Source organism: Zalophus californianus, chromosome 13 (genome assembly GCF_009762305.2).
Source record: "Zalophus californianus isolate mZalCal1 chromosome 13, mZalCal1.pri.v2, whole genome shotgun sequence".
Classification (NCBI taxonomy): domain Eukaryota; kingdom Metazoa; phylum Chordata; class Mammalia; order Carnivora; family Otariidae; genus Zalophus; species Zalophus californianus.
In genome coordinates, this window is record NC_045607.1 from 80485992 (window position 1) to 80507193 (window position 21202).

The following is a 21202-nucleotide window of genomic DNA, read 5'->3' on the forward strand; positions in this document are numbered from 1 at the left end:
TAATTACCGTGGTGCTAACAGGGAGAGAATGTGAGAACCTAGAGAATTATAAATTGTTCAGAATTATTAGTGAGGGGTCGGAGGAGAAACATCATGTCAGTCAATGTGGTGGAACATTTAGAGAATTTTCTTCATCTGGACACCAAATAAATAGTTTTTAAATGGTTGAACTGTTTAAGGTAAATCCACTTAATAGCCTATCGGAATAATTTTCTGGAAAATTCACCCTCCCTAGCCAGGTCTTAGGAAACCAGAGCGAGCTAGAATACCTTATCAAATTACTTTACAGAATGGGTCTTCTAAGGTATGGAAGCCACCTTACCTGAAAACATACCTGTACCTGGGAGTGATTAGCCATCACTGTGCCACCCATAAACCTACTTCAAATGCATGTTTGCTGCCCACCCAGGTACCACATAGGGTCAGACTAGACAGGCTGAGCAAACCACCCCAAACTCTGGGTCCCTAAGAAGGCCAAGCCATGAGGCTCCTATTAATACATGCTTTCTCAGCTCATTTCTAGGGCAGAGCAACCCTTTCAAGCTTTTAAGTCCAAACAAAAAAACGAAGCATACATTTTTTTGTTCCAAAATGAGGAAACTGACATGAGAAATAGACTCTTTAAATAAGATAGAGATACCCCTTTCCCAACATGCTACTGAAAATATGTATATTTTCTTGATCTCAAAATAGTGATATATATGCAGTAATTCTGCCTAAGTTTGCCAATTGGGAAACACTTGGTCAAAATCCGTATGTCTCAGATACAGACTAATTTTTTTTCATTAAATTCTTAGTAACTGTGTGTGATATAAAGAGAGGCAAGGGACTTAGGTTCAAAAGGCTAAAATTGCGTGGTCATGGTACATGTCTAGCTCAATAATATTTTTCATAGGAATGCACAGGTGTAACCATCGTCCAGCTCCATGTGCACACTGTGGGGATTCCCTTCCTTTGATACATTTTTCCGGGAAAGATCGACTTGCAACTAGAAAGTTAAAAGCGCCTCTAAAACTCAACCTGGATATTCACTTGTGTGGGTAATTTGCAATCAACTAAAGTCTTTGAACGGCTTATCTGGTGAACTCCCTGCCCTGAGATTCATTAGAGATTTATTAAGACCAAGCTCTTCTTCAAGACTGCAATTTCCTATTTAGTCTCCAGATGTCACTGTCTGCATTATTTATTTTAGCCCACAGTGTGGGGGGTGGTGAGAGATCAGGATTTGTCAACATTAGCTTCCTGAATATGACAAAAACTCCAGTGGTTTCTGCCCTATCAGCTGGCTTAACATTTTCTTTCTTTTTTTTTTCCAGTAAAGCAATAATAACTCAGACTATTATTAGAGTACAAATGCATCTTTTATACTTTGTGAGCAATGAAACTTTTGACTTTAATTTAATAACTTGCATCTGACAGCATGACGAGGAAATTATATGTGGCCATTATCAGCTCATGCTTGTATTCACGTGGCTTTTCATGTTCACATTTCTTTCACTTGGAAAGGAGAAATAAGTCAAATGCATGCTGACCAATGACTCAACAGGCAGATATTCTTGGGGGAGACTTGTGGTAGATTCTTTTTTCTTTCTCTTTCTTTCTTTCACTCTTTCTTCTTCTTCTTTTTTTTTTTTTTTTTTTTTTTAGAGAGAGAGGAGGGCAGAGGGAGAGAGAGAGAAAGAATCTAAAGCAGGCTCCACACCCAGTGCAGAGCCTGAAGCACGCAGGGCTCTATTTCATGACCCTGAGATCGCGACCTGAGCCAAATTCAAGAATCAGACACTTAACCAACTGAGCCACCCAGGTGCCCCATGGCAGATTCATTTCTAAGGCCCTATTAAGGGAATGAAATCTCAATTCCCCAGATCCTGGGGATTTTGCTTTCTTGCTAAGTGTCACAGACAGAACTTGGTCATAGAGAACTGGAGAAAAGTACATTTCAACTTGGATCACAGAGACTTCTTAACTCTTTATTACTGACTTGAGCGATTTTTCCTTGTTATTTTGGGAGACTACACATGCTGAACATCATCCTCAGTTGTTTTACTAGCATGTAGCATTGTGGATTATAAAATGTGTGACCTACTTTATATTCATAATTGTCTAATAATGATCCCATTTCTACGTAGGTCGTGGAATAATCTACTTTTAATTAATTATTTTCTATTGGGCATAACATGGCAATTGCTTCTGATTTCTGGACGTGGGGCCTAGCATCAGGAAAACTTTCACACCCCCATTAGCATAATCAAACCTTGCTCTTTGCTACCTCTTATGGCTGAAATTTATGGTCCATATTTTACCTAGGTAGAGCCCGGGCACACTCAAATCATTTTCCCTTTTATGATTCCCAAATAAGAAAATCGATGGAACTTCCCTAAGAAGCTCCATGTTACCTAATGAGCCTGAATGCCCAAAGAACCACATTTCTACAGACCAAAACGCCATTGTTTGGGAGGGGGACCCACAAAACTCATAGGAGTGACTATTCCTATCTCCACGCCTGGAAGAAAATGACACCCAGGTGGAAGTTCAAAGGCCAGAACCTGAAGGGGCCACAATCAAAAGATGGCGGGAGCGATACAATCATGTACAGGACGGGCATGGTGGACAAGAACAGGATGAGCAGAAGCATGCCCAGGTAGAAGTTATTCGATCTGGAAGCTTTGAAGACCCTGGCCTCAGGAACGTTGCAACACATCACGGCCCAGCACTGGAAGTACATGGAGGTGTGGAGTCGAAGGATATTGATTCCTGGGAGGCTGGGGGCGAAGAAGGAGCCCATCCTGGAAAGAAAAACAGGGTTCTGCTCAATTCCAGTCTTCTCTCCATAACTAAGTCACACAGCACCTGCTGATTTCACATCATGCTTGTTTGCTAAAGGCGGAAAATGGAGGGCCACTTTCAATCCACAAACGCTTTTTTATAAATAAACTTGACTGGCCAATTTCCATCTTCTGTGCACATTTTATCATCTCCCCCATTATCCAGGAATTGCCTACGTGATTCGCTCATAGCAATTATGCTGTTCACTAACTGTATCTGCTCTCATTAATAAATTTAAACTACACCGGAGAAAACAATGTATCACACGTATTAACTTCTCTCTTCTACTTCTCAGATAAACTTAAATCCCCTAATACTCAAATCACTGATTAATAAATCTGGAAATTTAACTTCTTTTTAATAAGTGCCCCTGAAAGCACTCATTCTATTCAAATAAACTGCACATCTGGATTAATTACTTTTCTCATAGCTAATTAATTTTTCCTTAATGGAAGAGAAAAAATTAAAATAAGCTTATCTTTTTTCTGATGCTATTCTTTATTAGCTATGTAGCTATTAAGGTGTTTCTGAGCTGATGTATTTATGCCCAATAGTAGTGTTTTCTCAATAGTCTATAAGAAGCTTTATGTGTTTGAGATGAAAATTCAACACATACATTTAATTTAATTTAATTTAATCTGTTTACTTGCTTACTTCAGCTTGTCCTAGAAATTCACTGCTTTGCACATCTGATTTTTAAAAACTCTTTAAATGCCACTTTTAAACAGGAAGCACTTAGGTGAGGTCACTTTTACTTGCTGGCTTAGTTGGTTATTTCAACAAAATAAATTTCAATTTTCTTTGATGAGAAAATCCATTAACATCATAAAACCATATTAATAGCAATGTATTGGTCCAAAGCCAAAAAGAGGATACATGTGTACTTATTTTAGAAGCATAAGCACAGTCCTATCTTTTAAACTGTCCCAGCTGTAATAAAACCCTCAGCACTTCTAGTTAGGGTCAGCATTTTATACTTCCTGAGTATGTAGAGTAGCTATTTTAACTAATCCAACGCAAATTTGGTATAATATGGGGTGGGGGGGGCGGCAAGGGTGAGTTAGATGAAGAAATTAGTTTCTGCTATTTCCATAACTAAAATTATGCAAGCCAGCAATAAAGGATTTCATTTAAAAGTGGAATCATGCCAAAATTTAGATCATCTTGTTGGTAGGATTTCACGCAACAGATCTGAATGATATTTTAACATATTGAATGGACCAGAGACTCTGAAGGAAGCTAAATGATTTTTTTTTTAATGGCATGAACTTCGGGTGATGATCTAGCCACATAGGTTCATCAACTGTAACACATGTACCACTGTGATTTGGGAAGCCGATAGTAGGGGAGGCTGTGCATGTCGGGGCATGCGGATATATGGGAACACTCTGTACTCTCCACTCAGTTTTTCTGTGAACCCAACACTGCTCTAAAATAGAAATTTTATGAATTAAAAAAAAAGTAAGATGATAGACTTTGGAACAACACGTGGTATCTTTGTTACAGGATAGCAAGAGAGATCCCGGAGCCTCAAGAACGTGAGCAAGTGAGCGAGTGACAGGCCCAGGTTAGGGGCCAGAACTACACAGCGCTATACTACATTCTCAAATGCCAATATTAGTAATGTGAGATGCTTGTGAATCGTTATACTTGCTCATTTCTAAAGGTCAGGCTTGGCCATGTGATTTGTTTTGGCCAACGAAATGGTCATTAAAATGAGGTGTCTTGCTACTGGATGGAGACGTTAAAAGCCCCGTATGGATTCTATTCTCATCTCTCTGCTACCTTGACCGGTGATGTTCCAGATGGACCCTATTTTGCAAGTCTAGGAATCCACGGTGAGAGTAACTTGCAAGAGCAGAGCCCTCTACCAACCCACACTGGGCATGTAGAGAAAACAAGAAGTAAACGTTTCCCTTTGGAAGCCACTAAGACTTGGGGGTTCTGGTCAACTGCTGCACAAGCTAGTTTATCCTCAGACACAATTCTGTACATCATTTAAGACCTAGTCTTGCCTAAAGCCACATATATTTTTACCTCTGTGTATACCTGCATCATTCATCTGTATTCATATACATGTATACATGTATGTATTGCCTCTATAAATACATTTCAGATTTTCAAAATAAATATTGAACAAATGGCTCAAGGAACCATAACCTAGAAAAACAGATCCCAGCACACTGATATCTGCACCTTAATGCTCATCCTGTCTTAGCTCATGACTCACTAATCAGCTCGGCTCACTAAGTCCCTTCCCCAAACTTGAGCCCGTCATCTGTCAGTTAAAGATCATTGTAATACCTTAGCCTTATAAAGTGCTTTTCTTCCAAGAAGATCAAAGCAAATGAAAGCTTCTTTTATTGAGCTCTCCTTATTACTCCAGCGACATGGTACATGTCAGGTAAATTATTCACATTTGATCAACCAAGAAAATGAGGTAGCAGACGGTGACAACCCTAACGAAAGGGTATACAAAGAGACAGTGTTGGAACAACGTCCAAACCCATCTTCTCTCTCACCATGTTCTCTGCTGCCTCTATACCCTGCTACGAGAGAGATGGGATGGGCCTTCATCATTTTAAAATACGATCGAAAAACCTATGCTGTCCATTTTTTTTAAAGATTTTATTTATTTATTTGAGAGAGAGAGAATGAGAGACTGAGAGCACGAGAAGGAAGAGGGTCAGAGGGAGAAGCAGACTCCCTGCTGAGCAGGGAGCCCGATGTGGGACTTGATCCTGGGACTCCAGGATCATGACCTGAGCCGAAGGCAGTCGCTTAACCAACTGAGCCACCCAGCGCCCCAATGCTGTCCATTTTTCAATTAAGCGTGTCATATAAAGGTTTACTGGTCATTTCACCCACTTCATGACAAAATGGATTTTACCTATAAAGTTTCACTTTAACAGCATCATTGTAAATAACCTCCATCCTCCATTAATTAGAAACCCCTAAAGCAATAAATGAATGTCTCCAGTCACAAACCAATGGAATTGAGTGCAAACTTCCCATACTCTTGTGTTTCTGTATGGCGCAACTCAAGCATCGGTTCCTCATGCCTTGTAAAATAGTAGCTTACCAGGTGTGAGTACCCTGTGGCAGGGGAGCCCTACTGCACTTAGAATACACACTCCCCACACCTCGCCCACCACACCGCACCCCCATTCTTCACTAGCTTCCTGGGAGTTTGGAAAAGACCATCTGTACCAAGGGTGGACCCGAAGGTCAAAATAATAGTTCTTCTGCTTCTGAAACTCTGGTAAGTGTATGGTTATCTCTGTACACTCAAAAAAAAAAAAAAAAAAAAAAAAAAAAAAACACCATCACTTTCTAATGTCTTCTTCAGACTAACAAGAAGCAAGACTTGACCAGTATCTATAGGATGAACACCTAGAAAGGGACAGTGCAGTGACAGTGGAGAGATCTCGATAATGGGTCCACCTATGAGAGAACGGGGGAAGATCTGGAGATACTTAAGAATCTCAACACGAGCAATAGTGGACCAAAGAGCTGCAAAATTCTAAGTGAAACCCATCAGTACAGCCATTACAACAGCTTTTCCGATCATGAAAATGAATTTCTAGGCCAATCTGTTGTCTGAGCTAGGAAAGAACAAGACACAGACCCACAGCAGATGTCAGCACAAACAACAGTCACCAGGCCTGAGGGATTTGTGGCATGCTGTAAGGGCCAGGGAGTTTTAAAACTGATACAAGGTGATGGTTTCTCATTGTTCCACATGCCATGTTAGCCATTTTCTGCTGTGACCACAGAATCCCCTCTAGAAAAGGAAAGATCCAGAACTCATAGAAGTTGCTCTCTTTACTCTCTCTGCTGGTGGTCCTAGATGGGGCCACCCTTACTTTCCTCCCGCTTGGAGAATGAAAGATGCAGTCTTTAATGACTCTCTGGACACATGAGCCATAACTTGCAAAATTTAGAAAGTGAGAGGGCAGGAATTAAATTTTTAAACATACGTGATAATGGAGAAGATCATCTTTTTAGAGCCTTTCCTTCATATGTATCGACCTAGGGAGGCACAGGAATTTGACAGGCCCCATTGCAGGACAATGGGGCCCTTGGCTATGGTCTTTATATTACTGAAGCAAGATAATTTTAACATTTGCAGAGAGGTCCAGTCTTGCAACGGTTTAATAATTCAATCCAGCTATGATTGAAGGATTTAAGTAATATATGAAGCTTGTGCAAAACTTGTACAGTTACTGGTCCTTGTACATAGGACAATGGTGTGGTCAGTGGCACAGTGCAATATTAAGCATGTGTTGGTAGGATAAAGAGGCTCAATTGTAACTGCTTGTGGGTTGGGTGTTCTTAGTTAAGACTGACAGATTTCCAAGACCACATGGTTCCCAGATGAATCACATGCTGTGATTCAATTTTTAAACTCCAAACCAGTTCTACTGTATCCGCTCGCCTTAACCTGTCAAGGTTGACAGTGAGAATGCTTTCATTTAATAAAAGATATGACAGCCCTTTGTACATCAAAAGACATAATTCTGATGTGCAAATGGCCTGTGAAACAAGTTACAAAATAAAGAGCGTATTTTTAGCTTGACCTTCCTAAAACATGTGTTTCATCTCTATGAACTACTGGATTTGGTAAAATATTATTTTTAAAAGTAGCAACGAGTTGTCTTCTAAATATACTCAATAATGACAAAATAAAATCAGTTTCTCAGAGGGGCCTTACATTAATTTGTTTCATACGTAACATGCGGTTATGGGATCATTAATGTTTCACTGTTAGACCCTGGCATCAGAGGATATAAAAGTATAAAAAGCCTTCAAATAATCTACAAAGTAGAAATAGACTCCCAGTATTTGATAAAGGAATTCTCTGCAAAACAGGCAGATGCCTTTGAGAACCAAAAGTTAAGATATGAAAAAATATATATATAATATATATATATACTGTATTATATAGTGTATATTATATGTAAAATATATATTCTATATATTCCAAGACATATATACATATATATACAATATATAGTATATATACTATAATATATAGTATACTATATATTATATAGCATACGTATTATATACATATACACATATATATTAGCTTTTCCTAGCAATTCACTTTGCAAAGGCAATTGTTGAGTTAGCCCCAGGCTGTGGACTTCTCAGACACCAGGCTACAGTGCTTTATGCCATAACAATCTTTGAGGCTTTTCTACAAGTGATACACTGTCCAACAGCTGACCTACCAGATCATGCCTTGGTTGAAGATCAGAGCGAGGACATTGCCGCTGATATCAAATTCAGTGTATGAGGGCTATGGAAGACACAGATATTCACTGGATTAGCATATCAACTGGTGAAAATTGAAAGCCAAGTGTTTCAACTTTCTGCATAGGTATGGCTAGGCTCTCAACTGCTTCCTTGCAGCAACAATAGCAGAGTAATCGATATAATAAATAATTAGCGGTAAATAAAACAATAAAGCATGCTTTCTAACATAGCAAGGCTCATTTTCTAAAGCAGTTATTCAATGTTGTGAAAATGTGGACCAGCAGGTTCTCTTTACATGGCTGGGGAAAGAGAAAATTGGAGCAATATTTTAGAAAACTTTGACCGTATAGATTAAAAGCTTAAAAAAAATCTCATTCTCTTTAACCCTGTAAGTCTACCTCTAGGAATTTGTTTTAACAAATTGATCTTAAATGTTGACAAATTTTAACAGAGATGAAACCACCAAAATGTCCAATATTGGTTAAGTAAACATAGTATATCCATACTGTAATATATATTGCACCTAATTACAATCACTGTTTGGAGAATATTTACATACACAGAGAAAACTATGACTTGATGTTAAACAACAAAAATATAAAATTAGACAGTCATTATTTTTATCTATGGAATATGAAATGACGCATAAGGAAAAGACTTCAAAATGACCAACAAAATTAATAGGTGTTATAAGTAGGCGATGGAATATGACTTTTGTTTTCTTCCTTACGTTTGCATATTTTAAAATATTTTTCAAAAAAATGTGAATTTCTTTTACAATAAAATAAATATAGAGAAATACAGTACAAGTTTGAGAAGTTATTCAACTCAATATCCAGTGTTTATCTCCTAGGTAATACCATCCCGCTTAGGGCAGCAACACAAGCCTGTCTTTTTTGGGCAGAGGGGCACCGGTGGGTGTCTGTCCCAGGGTGGCCTGTCCAAAGGCTTCCTTGTGACACATCGGGCAGCCTGGAAGGAAAGTTTCTATCAGTGGGAGTAATGCTACTTAGCAACCACAGTGGAACTGGCTCCTGTTTAAATTGAGATAGACAACAATCAGTCAGGAAACTGACTAACTGGTAGGTCACAAGAGAAAAGAAGAAAAGCAAAATATGTGGACGAAGAGCATCACGACCATGAAAGAGGGACCAAAAAAGGGGCAGGTCCCTCATCCCGTCCCAGATCCTGGCATCTGCCGGTGTGGCTTCACACCATATGGGTGCTTGTAATTACTCCCTCCTCAACACACCCACACAAACACAATGAGGCTGATCTGAGAGTGTCACCGTTCTCAAACCCAAGACCCCTCCCCCCCCCAAAAAAAATATGTGTAAGAAGATGGAACAGTTCTCTGGTTTGGAACCCCGATAAAACCTTCACAGCTTTTGGACTCTTTACCTCAAGAGTTCTTGAAGTCAGGCCTCAATGTCATCATTTTCCCAAAAGATAGCAGTACTCTGGGGAAGGATAAGGGTCATGTGCCCTGTAACAGATTCAGGGCATGAGCAGCAAGAATGGTTCAATAACAAGATAAAATGATGAGATGATACATAATGAAAGAATACATAGCCCTGTTATATTAAGCAGGACAAAGATGACCTAGATGATATACGTTGTGTTTTGCTGGTTTTCCAATGATCTAGAAGCCTAACATTCACAGGATGCGAAGAGGTACGGTTGGCAGTTTTTGTTCTAAAATCACCAATGAAAGCAATGTGTGCCTCGTGGAGAAAAGTAAACTGCTTCTAATCTCTAGAAACGTTAATTTGGAGTCTTTCTCCCGCCACGGGAGGGCTTTGCTGTGGACCACCTCTTCTCTTCCCCTGAAGCCTTGTGAGCTCACAGAACACATATGACAAATGCTCAGCTGGGTGGCCTGTACCATCTGTGGTCTTGGAACAGCTTGTCTCTGTGTCAGATCAAGAGTCAAACCTTCATCTTTGGCCTCTTTAGAATGGTGCCATGATTTAACCCACCAATCTATGTGAAATTAAAAAAAAATTCAACCTTTTAGAAGTATATTTTCTTTACCCTCACAAACATATAAGCTTCTTAAAAGCCATTTGAGATATTTTTATAACTAGGTGACTAGAAAAACACCAAAGACACACTGGGAACCCTTGTTCTCATATTGTGTTTGCAGCAGGGGCAGCCGAAGGAAAATAATTTTTTAAAAAGATTTTATTTATTTATTTGAGAAAGAGCACACATGAGCACAGGTGGAGGGAGGCAGAGGGAGAGAGGGAGAGAGGGAGAGGAAGAAGCCGACTCCCCACTGAGCAGGGAGCCCAATGCAGGACTCAATCCCAGGACCCCGGGATCATACCCTGAGCCGAAGGCAGACGCTCAACCAACTGAGCCACATAGGCGCCCCAGGAATATAATTTTTGATCCACAAATGGACCCAATGCAGAAAATGGGTATAGGGTATCCTTAGTGTACCAAACAGGTTTTTGGTCCAGACACTTGTCAGGGATTCACACCTGAGTACTGGACTTTGCCTTGCCATGTTCTGGTTGGGTGAGCTGGGCCAGTTGCTTATCTTGTCACAGATAAACTGAGGAAATGAACTAGGTCAGTGGTTGTCACACTATGGTCCATGAGCCAAATCTGGACTGCCACCTGTTTTTATAAATAAAGATTTGTTAGAATACAGCTGCATTCATTTGTTTAGGTAGTCTCTGTGGCTGTTTGGCACTAAAACAGGAAAGTTTAATGGTTGGCACAGAGACCATATTGCCCACTGAACACAAACCCCTTGTCCTCTATACTCTACTCACAGTACTTCTGACCCAGATGTACTGACTCCCCATACCAAACAATGCCCCAGTTCTCTGTGGACCTAAGCTGGATGCCCTACCATTTCCCTCAGCTCTGATACTGACTGTCCAGAGTTAGAGCAGACCCCACAGGTTAAGAACTCAGTCCCACAAGACTGCCCCACTTCAAACACCAATCACAAGTTTGGGGTGCCACCTATGCTGAGTGACTGGCTATACATCAGAGAATCCTACGACTCCCTCTTCAGGTTTGATAATTTGCTAGAATAGCTCACAGAACTCTCGAAAACACTTGATTTACTAGGCTACTGGTTTATTTAAAAAATGCAGGATAGGAATAGACAGATGCAAGAGATGCAGAGGGCAAGGTATGAGGAAAAGGGTCCTTTTCCATGTCCTCTCCCAGCACACCACCCTCCAGCACCTCAACATGTTCAGCGACCTGGTTCAGTGAACCCCATAGGTCAGGGAGTCTTATGGAGACTTCATCAGTAAGCATAATCAATAATTAACTCAGTCTCCAGCCCCGCTCCCCTCCCTGGAGGATGGGGGGATGGGGCTGAAAGTTTCAAGCTTCTAATCATGTCTTGCTCTTTCTGGTGACCATTCCCCCATCCTGAAGCGATTCAGAAGCCACCAAGCACTGCCTCATTAGAATAAGCAATGTTCCTATCACCCAGGAAAACCCAAGGAATGTAGGCCTTCTGTATCAGGAACCAGGGTCAAAGACCAAATATTAGAACAAAAGATGATCCTAGCACCTGTGTTGCTTAGACAGTTATAAAAAGATTTAGGAACTCTGGCCAGGAGATGGTAATGGAGACCAAAATATATATTTCTTATTATATCATAATATCCCACCTGCAGAAGTGCAACTGATACTATCCAGCCTTTTACAGAGAAAGTCTGCCAGCTTCTGAACTAGATCATTTCTAAGATCCTTTTCTAATCTAAAATCTGTAATTGGTTGAAAAATTAGACCCAGTTATTAAAGAATTGCTTCTCTGTAAACACTTTAGAAATGCAATTGAATACGGTATGAGTTAAACTCAGAAAATCTCCCTCTAAAAATAAAACAGAAGTAGGAAAGCAAACACACACACACACACAATAAAATTCAATGCTCATTCTTTTAGGGATGGATTTAGTAAAAACATATGAGACTATATTGTATTTTAAAGTTTTAAAAGCAATACTTTAATAATACAAGGGTAAATCATTTTGCAATACCTTTGCTTAATTGCCTCTAAAACATAAAAAAAGCTTAAAGGTAAATGAGCCTTGGGAAAAAATAGGTTTTCTTGAAAACTGAGAAATGAAATGATTCAAATGGGATGCATATAACACTAAGAGTCACTCATCCCTAATAAGCTTTTTAGGCACCAGCAAAAGAAGATCCCATTTGGATACAGGCTGAGGTCTATAATAACTTACTAATAGTCAAGGGATTGAAAATTATCTCATTTTATTTCTGGACCTTTGTTTGTGGTGGGTGAAAGTCAGTCATCTACCCATAGGGAAGACAGAAGGTTGTCGTTGGACTGAAATGCCCAGGAAAACCCATCCACTCTCTGCAAGTTTTGTTATTTGGGAAAGATCATTAACCTTTGGATATTGTGAAATATCTCAGAGAGAATTCTGTCATTGCAACATCCTGTCTGATGTACAAATCTCACTCCCCACACCTGAAATCACTCTGGGTGAATGGTTCTCAAGCATGGTCCCCATGCCAGAAGCCGCATCATCACCTGGGAACTTAGAAAAGTAAATTATCTGGGACCTGCCCCAGCTCCGATGGAATCAGAAACACTGTTTTCACATGCCTTCAGGGGATTCTGGTCTACCCTCAAATTTGAGAACCACTGATCTAGGACAAATCCTAGCTTCACCCACTAGGATGATTCAGCGACTCAGGTCTTTGCACTTCACCCCTTGTTGCCTGCAGGCAGATTCCAACAAATATTCAAGTGGAACTTCAAATCCAGACTGTGCTGTCCCTTTCCCCAAGTTGTCAATCCTTCAGGGACTACTCAAGACTTCTTACTGACCCTTTAGCTTGGCATCTTCCTGCACTGCTAAGTAATATCTTATTCCCAGCTGAAGAACATCATTTATTTCTAATTCTGTATCACAGCCCCTCCTGTAACTCCATTCTATTGCAAGCGACCTATCTAATTTTGGGGTGCTTTGAGTTACAAACACCACAGATTGGCTCATGAATTAGTCATGATTTGACAGAGTTCTTGAAATTTCTAGGGTTAAGCATCACAGTGAAAATTCAACATGACAGAAATCTGGTTGATGGCTTTGAAGTCGATTAGACATGGGTTTGAGTCATAGCTCCATCACTGACCACCTATATGTCTTTGAGCAAATTATTAAACATTCTCTAAGCCTCAGCTTACTGTAAAGTAGGAAAAAATAGTATTTACCTTAGAGCGTTGCTGCTATGAATACATGGAAAAATATATGTATTTTGTAGAAGTTCTGACCTATAATAAACACTACATAAAAATATAATATGATATAATATAATATAATATAATATAATATAATATAATATAATATAATATAATATAATATAGAACCTACTCTTATGGTCTGGCAGTCATATGCCTCTTATTTATGGATAATCTTGAGCCCCTTCATCAGAGCACAGGGAAATCTCTTATATTTTCCATTTATATAAATTTTAAAAAGACCACCTTAAAAATGTAACTTTAAACAAGATGCTGAGGTTTTAATTTGGTTGAACGTATTCTAATCCCATGCCATGTATTCAATTCTATTTCTTCTTAGGTATCTGTTACCTATTTTGTTGATAAATGACAAAGATATTGTCAACACAAATCAAGCTGAAAGTAAAGGCATTCTGTGTTGAGCTACAGCAGGAAACCCAGAGTTTACAAGAGGCTTTAGGGCAGTTATGCTGAATCTGGGTGGTTAAAATCGCTCCTGGGAGAAACCATTCCATTCCCGATGAGTCAGTGAACACTTCAGAAACATTGAGAACTGTCTGCTATGCTTGGAGAAGACTTAGGAAAGATTAACTTACGTTACATGGTCTAACAGCCTGCTCCTAGCCAGTAATTTCCTCACCTCAGTCCATCTTTATAGGTTTGTTGTGATAACACTTTAGCCATAAATTTACAGCTGGAAAAATCTACAGGGTCACTTCTAACGTAATGTACTCTGATACAACCAGTGTATAATTCAGCGTATTTAACATAATGGCTGTGTCCAGAAGGACACTTCATTGCCCTTGTTTATTTGTGAAATAAATACACAAACTGGCTACACAAACTGAGGTAACTCACTTCAATTCACGAGCCCCCAATTTTTCAGATGTGAAATAAAGGATGCATGATTGATTATGTCAAAATTCCACCCAACATTAATATTCCGTGGACTGCTACATCTGACGCTAGAGTCTGCAGAGTTCAGTTTTTACAGAAGCTGTTGTTAAGAAAAGCGAATGGATTTTTTTAAAAAAGGCATGTTCTCTAGGAATGAGAAATTCAACTTAGGGAAAGTTCTCATAAGGAAATAATCTGTGCATGCCACTATAACTTATCTGTGAAGATATTTAACTACATGAATATAAATAAATGTAACCGCAATAATTATTATAATAATTAAAAATTAGGTAAAGTTTTACTGACAGCCAATAAAAATTAAATTATAGTTCATTCATTCATAGAATATCACACTGTCATTTAAAACTGTCATAAAAGAACAGTTAACCAGGCACCTGGGTGGCTCCGTTGGTTAAGCATCTGCCTGTGGCTCAGGTCATGGTCCCAGGGTCCTGGGATCAAGCCCCACATCGGGCTCCCTACTCGGTGAGGAGTCTGCTTATCCCTCTCGCTCTGTCATTCCCCCTGCTCTTGCTCTTTCTCTCTCTCTCAAATAAACAAAATCTTTAAAAACTAAAATCAATTATTTAAAAAAAAGAATAACCTAGGGAAATGGTCACAGGTGAAAAAAGCAGGTAACCAGTCATTAAATATATACTTTTTAATAAAAAAATTTTTAAAGGGTATATTTATAAAAATCTATAATATATAAAAATCTACTGTACTTGTTTATTTACATATAAATAAACACTAATACTATCCGATTCAAATAATCAAAATAAGTAATGCCATTATGGTGAGATTACCTGCGATTCTTATTTTCATATTTAACTTACACTGGATTTTCTGGATTTTTTATAATGAGCTAGTATTATTTTGGGAACTCAGAAAAAATTTTTTTTGGTGGTGGAAATGGACACATTTTTCTTTTTGATTTCTTTGTTTTTAAAGATTTTATTTATTTATTTGACACAGAGAGAGAGATCACAAGTAGGCAGACAGGCAGGCAGAGGGAGAGGGAGAAGCAGACTCCCTGCTGAGCACAGAGCCGGATGCGGGGCTTGATCCCAGGACCCTAGGATCATGACCGGATTGGAAGGCAGACACTTAACTGACTGAGCCATCCAGGTACCCCTTCTTTTTGATTTCTTTTTTTTTAATTAATTTCTTTTTTTTTAAAGATTTTATTTATTTATTTGACAGAGAGAGACACAGTGAGAGAGGAACACAAGCAGGGGGAGTGGGAGAGGGAGAAGCAGGCTTACGGCCGAGCAGGGAGTCCGATGTGGGGCTCGATCCCAGGACCCCGGGATCATGACCTGAGCCGAAGGCAGATGCTTAACGACTGAGCCATCCAGGCGCCCCTTCTTTTTGATTTCTGAAAGGCATCTTAAAAGTATCTTCTCTGCCCATTTCAGGTTCTCCTTTACTTCATGACAGGTATTTCCGGGACTCACATTTTCAATTAGGATGTCCAGGAGAATATCAGAGAAACATTCTCATCAGCCTTTTCTGCTCTGGAACAGCCCCAGCTGAGATTTCTGCATGGAGGCCTGCCCACACTTTGCCCATACCCATTGGGCCCTGTCTTATGTTGGTCCCTCCACCAAGAATCCTTGCTTCCACTGGATCTTTGAAATTCTGATCCTTTCCCAAGACTGGCCCAAGTGCTTCTTCCTCCAACATGTCTTTGGGTCTTGGCCTTTCTGACCTCTCTCTCTCTCTCTCTCTCTTTCTCTGTGTCTTTCTTCCTCCCTCTCCCTCCCTCCCTATTTTCTTCCCTCCCTCCACCCCCAAAGTCATGTAGCCATTGGTTTCTCCTATGGCATTTACATTTTGTGCTCTGTATCGATAAGGAGAGAGCTTGCAGGATTAAAGGGCAGTAGGGAGTGTGAGGAACTAGTGGGCGAATATTCCATCTGTACAGGGCAGTGGTTTCTCACTCCAGCCAATTTCTTCCGAATGGGAATACGGATCGAATGTTGCCAGCCTTTCCAATATGTCAAGAAAAGCAAGAAATCTCTACTTTGTAAAATGTAAAAATTCTAGTTTTAAAATGTGAGCTCATTAAATAAATAAATAAATAAATAAAAACAAACGAAAACACTCTGCAAAGAAAGAAAAATATATCAGCAAGCTGAATCTAGGCAGCAAGCCCAAGTTTGCAATCTCTCCTTAGGCGGACATTTTTACATCTCTGTATCCCCTTATCACCCAGCACAGAGCTTTGCTCTTACTGATTTGCACTTAGTAGGCACTCAGCTGTGTCAGCTATCTACCGGATGGGCCAATGATAATAGGATCCGCATCAAAGTTCCACCACCCACCCTTTACTGTTTAAAATTTGTTTTGATGCTGGGATGCTTTCTGCAGAGCCTTCCAAAAGTAACATGGAAGAAAATTCTCTGTGACCTAAAACAGGAACTTGTCTTTTTTGTCCCTGTACTTTGTACTAACCCAAGAGCCCTGTCAGCACTCAATAAATAATAAATGACAGTCATTTAATTATAGCTATTATACATCCAGGTCATGTTTTATTGACTTCATATTTGAAGCAAAATTTTCTAGCACTTAGGAAGAGAGCAGTAAGGGATAAAAGGCAAGCATAAGCCAGGCAAGGGCCTCAGAGAGAAATGGCAATTTTTATGTCTGCCTCAGAAGAGCTGAATCAGACAAGGAAAATAGAAATGAAACCCAGCCAGCTGAATACCTCATAGCAGGGAATGGGAAAGCAGCGCAACATCATCCTGGATCCATAGCATTACCTCACTGGCGCTCACCAAAGAGCATTATCTAACCACTTTTGGCTCGTCCCATGGGCACTTTCAGCGAGGATGACAGAGATGACCTAATCAAAGGTATGATCTCCAAGTCAGATAGCCAGGCTGAGGATCCAGCCTGGGGTCTTGAAAACTGTTCTGAGCATAGGACTTGTCCAGAGACTAGAGGGCATGGGGCTGGGGAGAGGTCGGCAATAAAGGATACCATTTCCTTAGAGAGGAGAGAAACGTCATTGGCTTGAGATTACTAAACCAGGACAGACTCCATGAGCACTTCCCTGGAAGCAGGCAGAATTCCGCCAATAGATGGCGTTGCCTGGATGGTGCTAGAATGTAGAGGTTTAACACAGAAGCAGACAGTCAGCAGATAATGCCCACCGTGTGACAAGTATAGAGGTCAAGGCTTCTGTTTTCATAGGGTTTTCATTCTAACAGAGGGAGATAGATTATAAGCATGTTTTTAAAAGGAAATGTCAGCTAGTTATACATCATGTGAGGAAAATCAAGGAGGGTGTTGAAGGAGAGAGTCTGGAAGGCTGTATTAGATGGGAAGGTCAGAGAAGAGCTCGAAGATGGTGACATATTAGCAGAGTCCTTAATAATAAAGAAGGCATCAGCCATGCCAAATTCTAGGAATCTGCACCCCTACAGGGAAAAACAGCTAGAGCCAATGCAAGGGTCATCTTGTGTTTGAGCGTAAGAAAGAATTCTACCTGGGGCGCCTGGGTGGCTCAGTTGGTTGGGCGACTGCCTTCGGCTCAGGTCATGATCCCGGAGTCCCGGGATCGAGTCCCACATCGGGCTCCCTGCTCAGTAAGGGAGCCTGCTTCTCCCTCTGACCCTCCCCCCTCTCATGTGCTCTCTCTCTCTCATTCTCTCTCTCAAATAAATAAATAAATCTTTAAAAAAAAAAAAAAAAAGAAAGAATTCTACCATTTACGGATTTTACAAAGCAAGAACAAAAGTGGTAGAAGTTGAGCTCGGAAAGAAAGAAAGAAAGAAAGAAAAAGAAAGAAAGAAAGAAAGAAAGAAAGAAAGAAAGAAAGAAAGAAAGAAAGAAAGAAAGAAAGAAAGAGAGAAAGAGAGAGAGAGAGAGAGAAAGAAAGAGAGAAAGAAAGAGAGAAAGAAAGAGAGAAAGAAAGAGAGAAAGAAAGAGAGAAAGAGAGAAAGAGAGAGAGAGAGAGAGAGAGAGAGAGAGAGAGAGAGAGAGAAAGAAAGAAAGAAAGAAAGAAAGAAAGAAAGAAAGAAAGAAAGAAAGAAAGAAAGAAAGAAAGAAAAAGAAAGAAAGAAAGAGAAAAAAAAAACCCCACAGATCCTATAAGATATCGAAGGCCTTAGAAAGAGATTTGGAATTCATTCTAAGTACTTATTAACCACTGGAGGATTTTAAGCACACGATTACTGTCAACCCAGTACTACAACCCAACTACAGTCATAGTTCCCAAGATGACTGTTACAGTTGCAAAAGAGGGACCGTGGTCACCTGGCAATGTGGAAGACTGCAGAGTGGTGTGTGCTCTGTTGCCTCCCTTGAACTTTGGGGGGTTGTGGGGGGGGACCAGGGGCTGCACACAGAGGGTGAACTGGGAATGGAGTCAACATCAGTGGGGCTCAGAGAAACCTGGGTTCTTGCTGTGGTGCTGGAAGGATGTCAACTTGCCAGAGTTCAGGTCCACCATTGGCCAGACACCTATCAGCACCCTGGGCCTGCCTTGAAACTTCCACAGCTCCCTGCTGTGTCTCTGCTGAGCTCTTATTAGCCTGGGAGCTTTATGAAACGAGCACCATATTTACTAGATCCACTTATCATCCATTGCACTGCACAGTAACTCTCCAGGAGTCTGTTTAGTAGAATTCAAAGGAATCAATAGAACGTGCAGTTGATACTACCCATCTTATCCAGCTTCTGGAAATGTCAGAAAGCTTTATAGGGAGGGGGCTGGCTATGGGTCCCAGATTGAGTTCACCATATTCATGGACAGGTTGAGGTCCACTGCTTTAACCATCCTGTGCTCACTTTACTAGAATATCATAAACCATGACACTCAAGTCTGACACCCTTCTGAATTAAAACGGTACTCACTGGTCTTCACTTATTAACATCTAACAGGTGGTCACTCCTAAATTCTTCTTCTGGCAAAGTGTGTGCAAATGATAAACCACAAAGGAACAATCTGACAAGAGGAAAAATGAGCATCATACTTACATATCCATATTCCAAATCCCAGCACCAGCAATAATTGCAAAACCTCACAAAACATGCCCGGAGAAAGTCTCCAATGAGGATTGTGACATAAGTGGTCAGAACATCAGAAACGGTCAGCCGCACAAATTCCTGTCGAGATATTATCCAGATTAAAAACGAGCATCTCTCCCTTCAAATGACCCTAGTGTCAGCGTCAAGTTTGTTATGCTTCTGCATTGTATTAGCTTAGAAACTGCCATTAATAGTGAAAAAATAGTGAGGCATATCTAGCAAGTGAAGAATGTTTCACCCTTATTTTATTCATCTAAAAGTAATTATCTCCACTTCCAAAACCACTGTATCAAAAGTCTTCTTACCGAGAAACTTTTATAGGCATAACACAAGAAACAAAACCAGGAATATATTGACCACACATATGTTTAAAACTTTAATCTGGCAAACGGCAATGTTTATGAAGTTAAAAGATGAACTTTGAAAAGTACTGGCAGCATCCGTGATACAGGATTAGTTTTTCTAACATACTAAAAATGTTTATAAATCAGCCTGACAATAGATGGGCAATCCAATAAGGAAAGAAGCTGGCAAATGGCACAAATAAGAAATTCACAGAAGGAAATATGCAGTCAATTAAAATGTTGAAAAACATTGAAACCCCACACACAAAAGTGCAAACTAAAACAAAGAGTTGTTGCCTCACAGAAAGATAAATCTTTAAAAATCCAGGCTTCTCCTTATTGGTGAGTGTGGTGAAGTAAACACTACCATAAACTGATGGGGGAATGTTGACCCCCAACAACACTTGGTGGGAAATTTGTGGAAATCCATCACATTTTAAAGTGAGTAGAATATGATCAAGGAAATCCACTTGTAGAAAGGTGTCCCACGAAAGAATGAACACAAGTGCACAGATCTATACATGTGATTATTAAAGTAGGACTTCTTCCAGATAAAAATTGGAAACAATTCAAATATGCTCAGGAGATTAATGAAATAGAACAGTATGTCCACACAATGGAATATCATGAGCTCTTGAAAGAAAAAGAGTACAATAGTGGTTATAGATGCACAACTATGTGAACATACACTAGAAACCACTGAATTGTATATTGTAAATGGGTGGAATGTGTGGTGGATGAATCACACCTCAATAAACTTTAAAAAGTTCTAAAACGCTATGCTCTGATAAGAAACAGATCCTTAAAAATTTACAAGATAGGATATGTGGTATGAACTCATTTGTTAACAAAAATTCCTATGTATATATGCGTATATGTATACATATAGGCATAGAAAGTTCTGGAAAATTAGAAACTGGTTACCTCAGTGGTGTGGACTTAAATTTATGTGCAAAAGGATGTGTGCTGTGGATTAGAGGGAAAGTTCACTATTTCCTCGTGGAACCCCTTTGACAATAAGTGATAAATATTAGAATAGACACATAATTATAAATGTTTGTTGTGATAGTTCTCCTCTGCTCTTCCTTTTCTTTTCCTTCTCAATAATTTATGTCCTAAGACTGAAGACACTGGATATCTCATAACACATATTTTGCCAGAAATACCAGTGTTCTTCTATAATTTCTGACGTCTTTTGGTTTCTATTTCCAGCTACCTATATAATCTCCCCTCTAAAATAACTAGTGAGAAAGAATTTTCTCATGGGGCAAAGGGCATTTGACTAGCTGTCTTTAGATTAGTTTCCAGTCTCATACTTCAGAGCAATGCTTCCTGAACGCCAGATCATCGTTTAGCACCTCCATGATTCTTGATACATCCAAGTACCATATGAAATATAATTTATCTCAGATTTCTTTTAACATTAACATACTTTATTCTTAAAAAATAACCGCGACTATTGTAAATATAATCTGCTATAAATAATAGTTAACTAAAATATACCCATAACCCAAGCAAAAATTATTATAGTAAAACCTTAAAAATACAAATTTAAAAACTTAGCATTAGTTTTTACCAACCGTAGTGCCTGTGA

The 21202-nt window shown here is 39.6% G+C and overlaps 1 protein-coding gene across 1 annotated transcript in view; it reads right to left on the reverse strand.

Annotated features, from left to right (window-relative positions):
- TMC1 (transmembrane channel like 1) overlaps positions 1–21202 on the reverse strand; it is a 150132-nt gene that overhangs the window by 15507 nt on the left and 113423 nt on the right. Inside the window, exons 14-16 of the mRNA XM_027616273.2 lie at positions 19214–19342; positions 8064–8131; positions 2547–2786 (exon numbers count right to left, since the gene is read on the reverse strand). Of these exons, the coding sequence (XP_027472074.2) occupies positions 2547–2786; positions 8064–8131; positions 19214–19342 (437 nt within the window). The remainder of the gene's footprint in view (positions 1–2546; positions 2787–8063; positions 8132–19213; positions 19343–21202) is intronic.